The sequence below is a fragment of the Mytilus trossulus genome, chromosome 7, assembly GCF_036588685.1.
Source record: "Mytilus trossulus isolate FHL-02 chromosome 7, PNRI_Mtr1.1.1.hap1, whole genome shotgun sequence".
In the NCBI taxonomy this organism is placed as follows: domain Eukaryota; kingdom Metazoa; phylum Mollusca; class Bivalvia; order Mytilida; family Mytilidae; genus Mytilus; species Mytilus trossulus.
Genome location: NC_086379.1, coordinates 81,297,926 through 81,313,885, shown reverse-complemented (window position 1 = coordinate 81,313,885; position 15,960 = coordinate 81,297,926). Strand labels below are relative to the sequence as shown.

Genomic DNA, 15,960 nt, shown 5'->3' with positions numbered 1-15,960 from the left:
AATGTGAATATAAAAGTAAATACTTTTTTTTAAACTCACTTATAGTTGATATGTTTTCTTCGGTTTTGGTTTGTAACCCGGATTTGTTTTCTCTCAGTCGATTTATGACTTTAAAACCGTCGCATCTATAAAATTTTAGCCATGGTATCTATGATGAGTTTATTTACAGCCACTAGGTCGATGCCACTGCTGGTGGAGTTTTATTTCCCCGAGGGTATCAGAAGCCCAGTAGTCCGCACTTCTGTGTTGACTTGAGTTATTATTGGTATGTTCGTAATTATAAATAACCTGTTTACAAAACTTAGAATTTGTAAAAAAAGATTAACGAATTGTTTGTCTTCAATGCAATTGAACTTCGTCCTGTATTTGGCCTTTTCAACACTTTTTTATTCGAGCTTCAAAACAAAAACGCGCGTATGGCGTAAATATGAAATTTCAATCCTGGTATCTATGAGTTTATTATAGTTAACTTTTATTTATTCTTTCTGAAAAAAAATCAGATTCAAATTGATGTATTTAGGTAAAAGATAAATTTTGAGAGTTAGGAGTATTGCATTTTGCATCATAAATACTTTCACAAACATACGTAGAACTAAATAAAACAAAAATATAATGATTATAACTCAATATCCGAAGCTGACGTTGTCTCATGAGAGGTTTATTTCAGGGAAAGAAAATACTGATAAAAAAATGAGAAGTCTACAACGATTGTGCTTTAATTGGGTTATTATATATACAGTATTCTTGGGTTCTATTGAACAAGTGACTAATATTTCTGAGACGTGTTCAAACAGATAACATCGAATTTCTACTCTATAAATACACTTGGGGATTTTTTCATTAGAATTCACGCAACTTTCTCACCAAAAACAACCGTTTATCTACATTCATTAATTCTGCTGTCAGGATAAATAAAGGAAAGTGGCTATTTACATACTGTGGACTGTCATTTAAAAATCTATTTCACGAAAAAGAAGATATCGAGGATGCTTTCTGTCTCAAATACGTCGCCTTTGCACGCAAAATATCCATTATTGACGGACATTTGACCACATGTAATGGTCAAATAAAACCAACTGTCTCGTGTGACCAATTACAAAGGGAAACTTTGTATGTTACATTCGATGCTCTAATTTCAAACCGGCTGTAATTGTATTCTTATTTTCCGCAGATTCAATCACATTTCAATTACAAACTGAGAAATGCGTAATGTGATAGCTTTATTCCCATGAAGGCATTCAAACTACTAATAACAGGGCATGTTGATTTGTTAAATAATGTAAGTTTATCAGCCCAGGCTATGTCTTTTATTGTATATTGCATTTCTTTCGGAACCTGAAAATCAGACTAGATTTATGTAAATGTATAATAGAAATTGTAAGTAAATCTTAACAAATACGAAACACTGTCATTGGAAAATAAGGTGTAATTATTACAAGGAGTCTATAGCTTTTGAAATATTTCTAAAGAATATGTATAAGACTGACCGATTTAAAATTTTGGGGAAAACGGGCAAAAAAACAATATGCATTGCATAAAGTACTGAGGAAAGTAGATGGCCCAGAATACCTCATTATAATGCAATAAACAATCACAAAAACAGTAAGGTTTAAATCAAAGTAGCAAAGTCTTAAAGCTGCAACTGATGAAAACATAAGTTTTCACATTGACATTTGTCAGTGACTTCATAGTAATTGGAATCTTTGTATTCATACTATATATAATATTATTGTACGAGAAAATGAATCAATAAATAAAGACAACAGAAGAATACCAGTGTGAAAAAGTCATAAACCGATCGGGACACGTCAACTATAAGAGGAAAACACCGAAGTGCAACACAAGCAAACGCCAACACACATAGAAACAAACGTGTGGATATCAAATGCCATATTCCTGACGTGGTACAGTACATCTTGAGAGAAATGGAGGGTTAAATCATGTTGAAAAACTAGCCAAACTTACCGTTTATGACAATGTTAAAAGATATCGCTAAAGGACTATGAGACAGAAATACAGAAATACAGAACAAACACACGCAAGAAAATTCATATCAGAGAAACGAATTACAAATATAATATTCGACCTAACATGCAAACCGCAGTACAACAACGAATATATTCTATCAACGACAAACACAGGATATCAGAAACAATTTTAAAACTAATTTGACTACAAACAATAGATTAGCCAAACAAACACATAGCAGAAAAATAAAAAAATAAATACATGAATGTTGAATGTTCACCGAGACACGGCGCAAAGCAATGCAAATTCACACTTAGTATAACAATCATATTCAGGAAAAGGACAATGATGGCATTGAAAGGCAATTCTATAATTATTTGGACAACAAATACTGACCAAGACCTACATTAAGTTTTGTCATTTATTAAGACTATTTACAGTATTCACATTAGCAGCTACTACGTAGTTAATTCTATACTAAAAGCTGGACTTGATTAAGACCAAGTACAGTATTCTTTACTAACAACTGACATTGATTATCAATTGTAGCATCCGTCTTTAAGTTTCACCAAGTATTTACACCAAAATTTTTACTTAATAAGAATTTTTTTACTGTCAATCTAGTACCCTTTAAAAACTAAAATGGTCTTCAGAGCAAAAGTCGATATGAACAATTCTCTTAAACTATTCACTCGTGTTTTGATATGCAATATAAGATTATGCATTGTATTTTGTCATAAGGTACCATTGGATTGTTGTTAGAGGTCACCTGTGACGACATCTATATGTTCACAGCTAACCAGTGGATAATTATAATGTCTCATTTCAGAATCCAAAGATTGAACTCTTTATTTTATATCATCATAGATATTTATCATTTGTTTAGATTATACCATCACAATAGTTTATGTACTTTTATGAATATTACCGAGACTAATTTAGAATCTGAGATGATTTATTGGTAATTTCACAATAAGCATTTTCATTCTTTTGTAAAAATTTCATGTTTAATTTTTGTTACAATTGTTTGTTGCAGAGATACATTTGTGAACAATAATTGCTCTGCGCCATGCCAGTTACAAATTTGTATCTAATCAGTATATAGTAATGTCTCATGACATAACATTCACAAGTGTTTTTTTCTCGTTATGTTTTAGTATTAGATACTAAATAAAAACGACTTTGCAACATTATCTCTAAGGAAAGCAAGCTAAATGAGATAATTTACAAATTATTGGTATTTACGCTGGTTATGACCACAGGGATTTTCACCTCCGTCTTTTGCTGTTTTTCGTGTAATACCTTGTAGGGTATTATAATACCAAGCTATTAGGACTATACAATCAACTCATGTTATAGAATATTCTTATTCAATACAGATTAATGTTGTCGACTCAAGCATAGATATGCAAGAAATAAATACATATGAAACAAATTTTGTGTAAATGTTAATCAGACACCAACCCAGCTTTAAACAAAAGTTAAAACACATTTAATCCGGTAGTTTTTATCATCGGAAGAAAACAATCCAAAAAGCTAAACTCTTTTTTTCTTATTTCATATAATGACAGTATACATATGCCTTTAATCGTTCTTACGTTATACTGCGATGGGAAAAAAGACATTTCATTGAATCATGCATTTTTTAAGTTTGCATTGGTTTTATTAGAAGTTGCAGACTAGGGTATCCAAGGTTAATACGAAGAATAGGGTATCCAAAGGTAATATGAAGAATAGGATATCCAAGATTAATATTTATGCATTTTTTGTTATATCTATTTTAATGAAACAGACGATAAAATAAATGTTTTCATTCTTTTATACCAAGAGATAAAAGTAGAAATAGGAGTTTTGTAGATGAGAAAGTTCTGATTTTCTATAGTTTTACTCATGTTCTGAAGCTTTAGAATTTAAACTGAAGACAGGTTTAGTGAACTTCTTATTATTCTAACATTAATGAAAGTAAGATGGCGGCTTAATTGTTATCCGTATTCTAAACTCGTAACCATTATCTTCATAAAGACACGCCAGGGAAATGGTCAATTCTCATTTTATTTCACAACGGACACACATTTGAATATCAGACGTGGCATTGCTGACTATTCGATGATCTTTAATGTGGATAGAAAACCAAATTATTGTATTGTCTCCATTACTTATCACAACAGCCGCCATGATATAGGCTATCAAATGTAACGTAAATTAGCCATTACCACGAGAAAACTGTTAAAGCCCTAGATAGTGATTTGATTAAAGTAGTAAAAGCTGACCAATATAAGACGTCTACTACAGCACTGGACTCATTATGGTCTATAAACTACTGTAATACCTTTTATAATCAAATTTCCTTCGTTAGCCATTTTGTATATAACTCTTGATGCGAAAATAAATAAAGCCGATATGAAACCTAAAACCAACAAAATGTCTTTTCTCATAATTCAATGTTTTACACAAGTTATGTATATCTAATCGATTTTTCTTTTTTAACGTGTGAGTATTGTTGAAAAATCAGGGTAATAGTATGCATTAGTCCAAAAGATTTCTTTTTCTAAGTTTCGTTATCGGTCGGCTGTCTAAGTTATCAACTGCTAAAACTAATTTGATGTAATTCTCTTGTGATGTAAGGTTAGGTTGTCTAATTCTCTTGTGGTTTAAGGTCGTGTTGTCTAATTCTATTATGGTTAAATAAATCTTGTTCCATAAGGTGTGTTCAGCTCTAAAGACCATTTCAAATTTTATTTACAAATAGTCACGGCAAAATTCAATTATATCTTATGACTTATTTCTGTTTCTCATGCAATTGATATTACTGTAAAAGTAATAATTCAGGTTTGTCAATTAAGAAAAACAAATAGGTTGTTAGGATTATATTCTAACTACTTTTTCGCATCTTTGTGGTTTAGTTTCATTCAATTCGTTTGCTTCAGTGTCGTGTATGAATTATTTTCCTTCTTGATTTGTAACGGTCTGACATTCTTAAGTAACACGATACCTTATTTAATCATTATCTTTAGATTTGTGTGTTTTTTTGGGACTTTTTTTTGGGGGGGGGGGGGGCTTATTATATCGTTATTAATTCTAGTTAACACCACGTGACCTGGATATTGATAACGACATCTATCCTTTAAAATAGCTGCTTCTTGTAAACTGTTTTCTTCTTGTTATCATTATTGCTGTTGATAATAAGTGCCTTGGTTAGTTCGCGGTAGTGCCATAATCAGTTATCAAAAGTACCAGGATTATAATTGAGTATGCCAGACGCGCGTTTCGTCTTCATAAGACTCTTCAGTGACGGTTTTTCAAAATATTCATAAAACCAAACAAGTACGAAGTTGAAGAGCATTGAGGATCCAAAATTCCAAAAAATTGTGCCAAATACGGCTAAGGTAAACTATGCCTGGGATAAGAAAATCCTTAGTTTTTTTTTAAAAATCCCAAGTTTTGTAAACAGGAAATTTATAAAAATTACCACATTATTGATGTTCATGTCAACACCGAAGTGTTGACTACTGGGCTGTTGATACCCTCGGGGACGAAACGTCCACCAGCAGTGGCATCGACCCAGTGGTGTAAATAGTTATCAAAAGTACCAGGATTATAATTTAGGACGCCATAAACTTTTTAATAAAGACACAAAGGGTGATGTTTCTTTTGTTTCCTTTTCGATGTCTTATAATGCTGAGTTTACGCGTAATTCGAATTCGATTCGCATTAACTAATTCGAAGTAGTTTAATTCGCGTTCGAATCGTTTTACGTCCTAACGTCAATTCTAGTTCGAATTGCAATGCGCGTCAAATTCGCTTTACTGTCCAAACGACGTTAACTTTCAATTCGTATTAACAAAAGCGTATTTCTAATGCGAATTGGACAATTCGGATTAGGTAATTCGAATCAATTCGAATCAGTAAAAAAGAAGAGTGTGGGAACGTGATTAGCGAATTCGATTCGCATTCGATTCGAATTCAATTCGAATTAAATGTACACGTGAAGGCATTACTTGTGCGCTTTGTTGGTGGTTGCTAAAACTTTAAAAAAAAAAAAAAAAAAAAAAAAAAAGAAAAAAAAAACGGAAAGGAAAGGAGAAAAAAAGTTTATATATAGATTCTCGCTTCTCTGTACTTTCATAGATAGGACAATTTATCACGAACGGTACGGTACACTGACCAGTACCTGCGGTAAATTTAGTAAATGGTTAAAGAAGAAAACGAAAAAAACATTAAAAAACAAACAAACAAAGTACGAAGTTAAAGAGCATCGAAGACCAAATATTCCTAAAAGTTTTAAAATACAGCTTAGGTAATATATTCCTGAGAAAGAAAGCTTAGTATTTTAAAAATTTCAAAGTTTTGATAACAGTTAATTTATAATTATGAACATATCAATGATAACTCAAGTCAACATAGAAGTGCTGGCTACTGGGCTGGTCAAACCCTCAGTGAATTAAACCTCCACCAGCAGATACATCGAACCAGTAGTTGTAAATATACCAGGATCGAACTTTTATATATATACGCTATAAACGCGTATGAAGATTCATATAATTTATTGCTTTCACACACAAAAATGCGTTAACTAAATATCTAAACAAGAGACATTTTAAAATCAATAAAATAGTTAATTTCATTAATCTAATGAAGGAAGGTTGTGTTTTTATTTTAGATTGTAATTTTCTGCAACAGTTATCGATAATGGCAATGATAGTGTCCCCTGGTACATCAGATTAAGTTGTCGATGTAAAAATAAAAATATGTGGAATGGTTGTAAATGAGACAACTATCCACCCGAGACCAAATGACGTGGAAAGATAAAACGGAGAAGACATATGTGAAACGAAATTATTGAAAATGAGATGGAGTTTAATTTAAGCATAAACCCTTTGACTTCAAATGTCACATCACTCTTAAATTAGAAAGTTTTACGGTCACCCTTAAACATGGTGATGTTTACGGTGGGTTTTTTTATTCAAATATATTGTTTTCAATAATACATATGTGTTAACTTTTTTTTACCAGATATCAGTTACAAAATATTTATGTAGGCACATAGCTTCGTTTAAATTAAATAAAACTTTAAAATACAATTTCCTATAACAGTAGTCTTTCATCGTAATAACGAATACTGAATCACATTAGAACCATCATGGAAAGAAATCAAATCTAAACGGGAATAAATTCACCTCATCTTTTACTGGTTTAATTTGATTGCAAAATACATGATTGAGTGAACTTGGCCCTCATCACCACTTCTGAGACTCACTCTAATTTAGATAAAACGTTTCAGTGAGAAACATTGCATAGTAACATATCTCTGTATCAATCGAACTTTCCGGCTTTGATTTCAATGATTTGAAAGAAGTGTTTTTGATTGGACAATTCTCCTCAAATTAGTTACAGATAATGTCTTTACTCCTTTACTTTAAAATAAGTAGCCAGTTTAATAGGTGCAGTACTTTAATCTGCATTTGTATGCTATACGAAGAAGAAAAGAATTCATTGGGTTATTCAAATTCGTTTCTGGAAAAAGAGTCGCATGCATAAAAATTATCACGTAATTTCCGTAATTCGTTAATAGAGTATGATTGACTAGTTACTGCTTAACCTTCAACGAACAAATAATACATGAATAATCATTGAACAAGCTTACTTACAAAGAAACAGTAAGTAGGAAACATGTTACTGTACCAGGAAACGTGGTCTTTGTTTTGAAGTCTTAATGGCTCAAACAGCAAATGCCAATTAAAATGTTTTCGGCTTGACTCGGTCGGTTCTATAGTTCAGTCACTATCTGGTGTAGAGTGCAGACAATAGCAGACAATACATTTAATTTAAGCCCCTGTTTAATTAAGGATGTACACCTCTGAGGAGCCAAAAATTTCTAGAATTAAACTTTTGTTCTTAACCTGGTTTTTGGGTTTAAAAGACTGTAACGAAATAATTGGTGAAGAAAAAATCATATGGTGGTGCACTTCTTTTTTTGCTACAGCCCTTTGAAAATGCCCAATTTTGATGATTTTCCCATTTTTCATCGATTTTCACCTGTTTTTGGGCTATTATTGTGAAAAAAATATTAGTTCCACAATTAAACTTTTGTTCATACTTTCTAGAAAGATGAAGGGGACCAATCTGAATAAATTTTACTTAAAAAAATCATAGGTAGGTGTTAATATAAGAAAGTTTTATCGTATTTTGACGTTTTTTGGTGTAAAATTTACCATGCTGTCAAATTTGTATTTTTGTGATTTTTCTCAGTTTTAAGAACAAAATGCATGTTATTTCAACTTTTTTGTTATAAATGATTGAAAAAATACATATCTAAGAACTTTGAAAAGACCAAAATGATATGGGACGTACATGATTCTTGTAAAATCATTTTTTGTATCCCTCACCCATTTTCTCCAAAATTTTGCTAAATGTACTGACTTATTTGATCGTAAAATTTGAAAACTGGATTACTCAAAATCCGTTCATTGTAAATACACAATTTTTTCACAGAGTTATGTTTGATTATAATATTTTTAAAATTCATTGATATTTTCCACTTGTATCACATGTTTTGGAAATAATTCAAGAACGAGATTTCAACGAGACTGAATGAGACTGAAAAGTCAGAAGAATACATCCTTAACACAGGTTAGAATCTATTGAAGGTGTCAATTGCGTTCACCACTTCGATAGATGCTTGGAGGCTGTTCTATAGTCGTGTGTCAGTGTGTCTCGAAAGAACGAGTGCTGGTACATGATTGTCTGAGTTATTGCAGTAAGAACATGTTTATGTTCCGGACCATATGAGTATTTGGACCATACGCGTATGGTCATGACCTATGCTGAGCCGGACTCAACTAGTTTAACCAGGTGACTGCAATCGCAATCTCGATGAATATATAACGAACACAACTTGTTTTGATAAATTGTAATTAATATATTCCACCAGAAAGGTTACAAGTAGTCAGTAGATTGGTAAACTGAAAGAAATAAAAATACAATATTTTACAATGTGTACGAATTAAATATGAAAGTTAAATACAAGATTATTAATCGAGTCAAAAACGAAAGTAGAATTTACAGTTCATTTCTCGGAATTTAATAACTTACAGTTCGTATGTATTTATAAATTACTTATCCAAATATAACGGAGTTAAACAGATTAATTTTCACAGTTTATGATTGAATCAAACGTACTTGACAGTGGTATGTCTCGATTTCCTCAGAAAGTTAAAATGTCGTCCATTTCCATGTGTTGAAAATATTGAAGCGGACGGTGTCACATAAATTATAGGTAGTCGATAAATACGGTGATTTAAGAAATCGGTCCAGTTCAATTTGTTCCGGATGAATATGAATTATGTAATAAAATTGAATATGGAACAGAATACTCCCCGTCTGATGTCTAACTGATATCACTATTTCAAATATATCACACACTTGAATATCTGATGATATAAATCCAAGGTATCACTGTAATATTAATTATACACAGTCGTTTTCGATGAGAAGAATCATGTCCACGATCGGTCGTGTGTAGACGGATGCTTTTCCATTTGCAATTATTCGTACTTCTGCTTTTCGGACATGTTCGTCTGAACTTTTAAATGAGTTCACTATAATTCCAATTGGCCATTGGGTACGGCAAAGGTTTTTGTCCTTTAGAAGAATGACGTCTCCTTCGATGAGATCACGGCGATCTTCGGTCCATTTTCGTCGTTGTTGTAGTAACGGCAGGTACTCTTTCCTCCAGCGGGACCAGAAAACACTGGCCAGAGCCTGTACACGTCTCCATTCGGCTAGACATAGATCCCGTTTGTCGAATTCTCCAAGCTGATCTGAAGTAAAGATGTAATCGGTCTTTTGTGTCAGTAACATAGCTGGTGTTAAGATTAGCGGATTCTCTGGATCTGTTGATACTGGTACCAGAGGTCTTGAATTGATTATTGCTGAAACTTCTGCCATGAATGTATTAAGCACGTCATGCGTTAGACTCCTTCCAGCGGCGTTGATAAGCATAGCATCAAGTATTCTCCTTGCGATACCTATCATTCTTTCCCAGGCTCCACCCATGTGGGACGAATGTGGCGGATTGAAGATCCAAGTTGTACCAGAATTATACAAAAAGTTCTTGAAGGGTCCATCTTCGACGTTGATAGAGTCAATCTTTAGATCGTCGATTGCGCCAATAAAGTTTGTTCCACGGTCGGATCGGAAAGTCTTAACTTGACCTCTTATAGCGGCGAATCTTCTGACGGCGTTTATGAAAGCTGAAGAGCTCATTTCCTCGATAAGTTCGATGTGAACAGCTCTAGTCACTAAGCATGTGAAAAGAATTGCCCAACGTTTTGAGTTTGCGTATCCACCACGTGTTTTACGTAAAACAATTGTCCAGGGTCCAAATGTGTCTATTCCAACGTTGGTAAACGGAGGTGACGGTTCGAGACGGTCCTCTGGCAAATCAGACATGATTTGACACTCAGTTTTTCCTCTTAGCTTGCGGCATGTCACACATTTGTGAATGAGAGAAGAGATCAAACGCTTTGCTCCGACGATCCAGAATCCTGCGGATCGAATCGCTCCATCTGTGAAGTGGCGACCTTGATGTTTTATCTTGTCATGGTAGTGTCGGACTAATAATGTCGCTATATGATGGCGTCCAGGGACGATCAATGGTTTCTTTTCACGGAGGTTTAAGTCAGATTTAGCAATACGGCCTCCAACTCGTAATAGTCCTTGTTCGTCCAAAAACGGATTTAGGTTAGCTATCGGGCTCCGCTTATTAATTTGTTCCTGACGTTTAATGCAATCTATTTCATCTCCGTAAACTTCATATTGAGCAGATGTTAAGATGAAATTTTCGGCATTCAAAAAGCCTTCCAGAGAAGTTGCTGGTGCTGCCTGTTTTGACCCGTGTAAACGGGAGAAGCGTTCTAAAAAGGCTATAGCTCGCACAAGTGATGTCCAGTTGGAGAATCTGTTAAATCTATCAGTTCCGATACCTTTACGCTCAGGTGTGGCAAATGTTTTTGCAACATTAACAGTTGCACGTATTTCTCCATCTTCCTCTGGGTCTATTAGCTGATATATGTCCTCAGAATTCTTCTGTTCTGAGAAAAGAAGTTGTCTTGGTCCTAATAACCATTCACTGCTATGAATTTCGTGAGCAGGTACGGACCTCGTTCCCGAATCTGCGGGATTACGGTTAGTTGGTACATAATTCCATTGATTTGGAGAGCTAAATTTCCTAATCTTCTCTACTCTATTAGCGACATAGATAAAGAACCTTCTTGTCTCGTTACTGATGTAACCTAAGACAACTTTACTGTCTGTGTAGAATTTCACGTTGTCTATTTGTAAATCTAAGTTATCCACAATCGTTTGTGTGATCTCAACTGCTAATACGGCAGCAGATAGTTCAAGTCGTGGAATAGTATGACCACTTGTTGGTGCAACTTTAGCTTTCCCAAGAATGAAACCTATGTTAGGTTCACCACTACTGTCGGTCGTTCGTAGATATGCAACAGCTGCTATGGCTTTTTCTGATGCATCAGAGAAGACATGTAACTCCTTTGTGGCGGTTTTGCTGAGATACGGCACGTAGGTACGTGGAATGCGCAATGTTTCTATAGCAATTAGAGTATCTCTCCAAGATTTCCACTCAGCTGCTGTGTCATCAGAGAGAGGTTGGTCCCAATCGACGGTTTCTGATACTATTTTCCTTAATAGGAGTTTCCCTTGTATAATCACCGGAGCCAAAAATCCCAGAGGATCGTAGAGACTGTTTATCGTCGATAAAATTCCTCTCCGAGTGATCGGTTTGTTTTCTGAAGATAATTGAAATAAGAATTTGTCAGTGTTTACGTCCCAGCTGAGACCAAGACTACGTTGTAGGGGTTTGCTATCGGATTCTAGGTCTAGATCCTTAAGATTTGAAGCCAAATCACTGGCATGAAACGCAGACATAACTTCTGCACAATTAGAGGCGAACTTGTGAAGCCTTAAGTTTCCATACTTTGCTAATGCTTGCTGTGTGTCCTTCATGAGCTTAACAGCTTCCTCTTTTGTAGGACATGACGTAAGACCGTCGTCGACATAGAAGTCTCTTGTAACAAAACTAGTCACGTGACTGCCGAACTCTTGTTCTGATGCTTGAGCTGCTTTTCTGAGTCCAAGCGTAGCAACGGCAGGTGACGGACTATTTCCAAAAACATGAACTCTCATGCGGTATTCGACAAGGTTCTCTTGTAGGTCGTTGTCTTTATGCCATAAAAACCTCAGATAATTTCGATGGTCTTTTCTCACTACAAAGCAGTGAAACATGTGTTGAACGTCTGCAGTTACTGCGACCATTTCTTTCCGGAAACGCAGCAGTACTCCAAGAAGATCATTGGTCAAGTCTGGACCTGTTAGCAGGACACTGTTGAGTGAAATTCCGTTACATTTGGCGGAAGAATCAAACACTCCTCTGATCTGATCGGGTTTCTTTGGATGATAAACACCAAATAATGGCAAATACCAGCACTCTTCATGGTCGTCCAATGGTGGAGCGAGCTCTGCATGATTATTGTCTAGGATCTTACTCATGAACGTAAGAAAGTGTTCCCGCTTAACTGGGTTTCTATTCAGACTGGTGTCTAACATATTAGCACGATGAAGAGCTTGTTGTCTATTGCTTGGCAATGGCTGTCTTGGCACTCGGAACGGCAACGGTGCTACCCAACTTCCTTCCGAGTCTCTCACAAATTCGTTGTCCATCTGCTTCATGAACATTTTGTCCTCATATGACTGTCCAGGCTTATCATCGTCCCTCGTTTTTTCAAAGAGTGGCGATTGTAAATCTTTCGTTACAGGGTCTATGTAGTTTTCTCGGATGTCAAACTTGCTTGTGCATGGTTGAAAGGTTGAAGGTTGTCCCGTAGGTAAAATGTTGGTTATTTTGACATTTAACTCGAGAGGCACATGCTGCTTATTAATGCAAGTTTCTCCTATCACTACCCAACCTAGCTTCAATTGTTGTGCATATGGAGTTCTGGATGGTCCTATGCGCTGGTCAAGCACATGGTGTGCTTCTATAAGGTCTCTGCCAATTAAGAGAAGAATTTGGCAATGTTCATCTATGGGTGGAATGCTACCCCTAAGTTCTTTTAAATGAGGGTGATGCATTGTTACTTCCGGAGTAGGTATTTCGTCCCTATTATCGGGAATATGATCGCATTCTATCAGTACAGGGAGGTCAAATTTGTCATAACCATTGATTGATTCCATGACGAAACCTCTTCCTCTTTTGCCGGAAGTGACTACTTTGCCGGAGCATGTTGATAAAGTATAGTTCTCCGGTTTATCTTTGACGTCGAAGAGATTAAAGAATTCGGGCGATGCTAGTGACCGGTTGCTTTGGTCATCAATGATGGCGTACATGCGAATAACTTTGTACTGATTATCTTTGTGATGAACATTCACAGGAAGTATTTTAGCACAAGATTTCCCGCCATATGTATCTTTGCAGATCTCAGTACAGGTAGAGTTAACTGAGGTTGCTTTAGTTTCAGCCGATTCTATAGGCTCCCCGCCGTAGGCTTGCTTAGGCGAGCTAGACTGAGAATTTGCAGGTTGCTGTGGTCTAGTGATGTGAAGTGCGGTAGTGTGTTGTTTACTTCCACATTCTTTACAACTTATGCGTGCATTGCATTCCCGGCTCCTGTGTGTGGTAGAATCACAACACTTGTAACATACATTGTTTTCTTTCAAAAGACCTTTGCGCTCCTCTATTGACTTGGCTCGGAACGCTCGACATTCATTTAAGGAATGCTTTGTATTGTGCAGAATACAAAGACCTTGTTTGCTGGCGTCTCCAGATTGCTGTTCAATCGCTGTTTTATGGGTGCCAACTTTAGTCTTGGGGTAAGACGTAAACCTTGGCGCAGCACCTTTTGTATTTGGTGTGGCTTTTGACCCAAAGATGAACCCAGGGTCGTTTTTTGTTTTGCTTATTTCTCTGACGAAGGCAGAGAATTCTGTGAAAGGTGGAAAGGCAACTTCATATTTGGACTTGTATCTTGTAGCCCTTGTGGTCCACTTTTCTTGGAGTCCGTACGGTAATTTTTCAACAATAGGATTAATCCCGGATGAGGAGTCAAAATATCCTAGCAAACATCCCAGCTTGGGATTTTCCTTGTGATATTCTATTTCTGATAGAATGTCAGATAGTTCGTAGAGACGTGTGTTGTCCTTATTTGTTAAGGTAGGGAATTTGGCAAGCTTACTCATGAGAGAGGCTTCTAACATTTCTGGAGCACCATACCGCTCGTCAAGCCTCTTCCATAATCTCTGTATCCCTATGGTAGGATTATTGGCGTTCGACGCTCTTATGCTAATGGCGTGTTTAGCAGACTCTGGACCGAGCCACTTGATCAGTAAATCGATCTGTTCTGAGTCAGAGACTTGTAACTCATCAGTCACATTCTGGAAGCTTGCTTTCCAAGTATGGAAGGATTCTGCCCGATCGTTAAAGGTTGTTAACCGGGAGAAAAGCAGGTCCTTACGTAAGAGGAATCTAGTTATCTCCGATGTGAGGTTGATTTGTTGCTGGTGTGCAACAGGGATCTCTTCTATAACTCCCTGTTTTTGGTGTTCAGCAGGGATCTCTTCTATGACGCCTTGATTTTGGTGTAAGACAGGGATCTTTTCTGAAACGCCCTGTTTTCCTGTGCCAGTTATAGTTCCCAGACCTGGGAATACATTAACATCTGGTGACTTAGTACGTGTAGGCAAGACCTTAGGTGTTTGTGATGGCAAGTTCAGTGCCACAGATGGCACGAACGCTGGCGCTGCATGACTCAGCTCAATTTTAACAGGCATTTGTTTTTTCTTTTGAGGTTCTGTTACTTCCTTTACAGCGGGTGATACTGGAAGTTTATTGACGAAATCTTGCACACGCTGGAGCGGGTCTTCCTTATCGTCAGGGAGATCACTAAACGCTTGGCTGTCATCATATTCCAGGATACGGGCCTCGGCTTCTGCGGCTGCAGCCTCTTTGCGTGCTTCTAGAAGGTTTAACTTGGCCTTCAGTTCGGATTTTTCTCGGCTTACACGTGCAGACTCTTGTGTGATTTGTGATTTTCTGCGTATGGCCTCTTGTTCTAATTCAGATTGTCTGAACAGGGCTTGTTCCTCTAACATTGCTTCTTGTTGTAGGATAAGTGAATGTTGTTCAACAAAGGCTATTTTTGATTTAGCGGCCTCTGCTTTGGCGCGCTTCCTCCGTGCAAGACTTGACATGTCAGAGACATTGGAGCTACCGCTGTGCGAGCTTTTCTTGCCCTTAGATATCCTCGTTTTTGTTGATCTAGCCGTTGTCAAGGTAAGGCGATGTTCGTGCAAAGTTTCAATTGCTAGGTCAACTTTAGACATTCGGATATCCGTTGACAATTTGCAGGTATCAATGTCTTGAAGGCTGTCTAATGTTTTTGTACTTTTGAGAAATTGCAAGTACTCGTCTGTGAGCTTGCGATAATTAGTACAGGCTTGTACAATTTTATCTTGTGCCGTTAACAATTGCTGGAGGTCGTTAGGAGGCTTGGTCGTTTCTAATAATCTAGATTCTAGGTTTGACCATAGGGCCTCTAAGTCGTTATAGAACTTGTCGCGTTTTTCTATAAAGGCTCCCTGTCCCCTTTCGGTAAGTTCGCGCACTCGCCTAGTCTCTGCGCTTTCATCTAAAGGTGTTGCGTTAGACGGATTTTGTAATAGTTCTAGATCTGGGACATTTCCCTCTGGGGGCTGAACCTCTTCTTGCTGTTCCGCGTGACTGGGATCCATGATGTAAATCGGCAATGTTTGTACAACGTTGTTGGTTTGCTGCCTAGGACGCGCAAGCTGTGTTGCGTAGTGTCGATGTAACAGCTACGAACGATGCTTCGTTGTATTTCCTGATCAGGAGATGTGTAGACAAGTTGTTGTCAATTTACTATGCTGAGCCGGACTCAACTAGTTTAACCAGGTGACTGC

At 36.5% G+C, this 15,960-nt stretch overlaps 1 protein-coding gene across 1 annotated transcript; it reads right to left on the bottom strand.

Moving 5' to 3' along the window:
• Positions 1-8,793: 8,793 nt before the first annotated feature.
• Positions 8,794-15,259, bottom strand: LOC134725969 (uncharacterized). Its single transcript, XM_063590305.1, has 2 exons — positions 9,148-15,259; positions 8,794-8,930 (listed from the first exon to the last, which is right to left on the bottom strand). Exon 1 carries the CDS (start codon positions 15,229-15,231, stop codon positions 9,436-9,438), a length of 5,796 nt encoding a protein of 1,931 aa, XP_063446375.1. The 5' UTR covers positions 15,232-15,259; the 3' UTR covers positions 8,794-8,930; positions 9,148-9,435.
• Between the last annotated feature and the right edge of the window lie 701 nt (positions 15,260-15,960).

Bases quoted from the DNA above. Each gene is read 5' to 3' on its own strand.
- LOC134725969 (XM_063590305.1), bottom strand. From the start codon at position 15,231: ATGTCAAGTCTTGCACGGAGGAAGCGCGCCAAAGCAGAGGCCGCTAAA.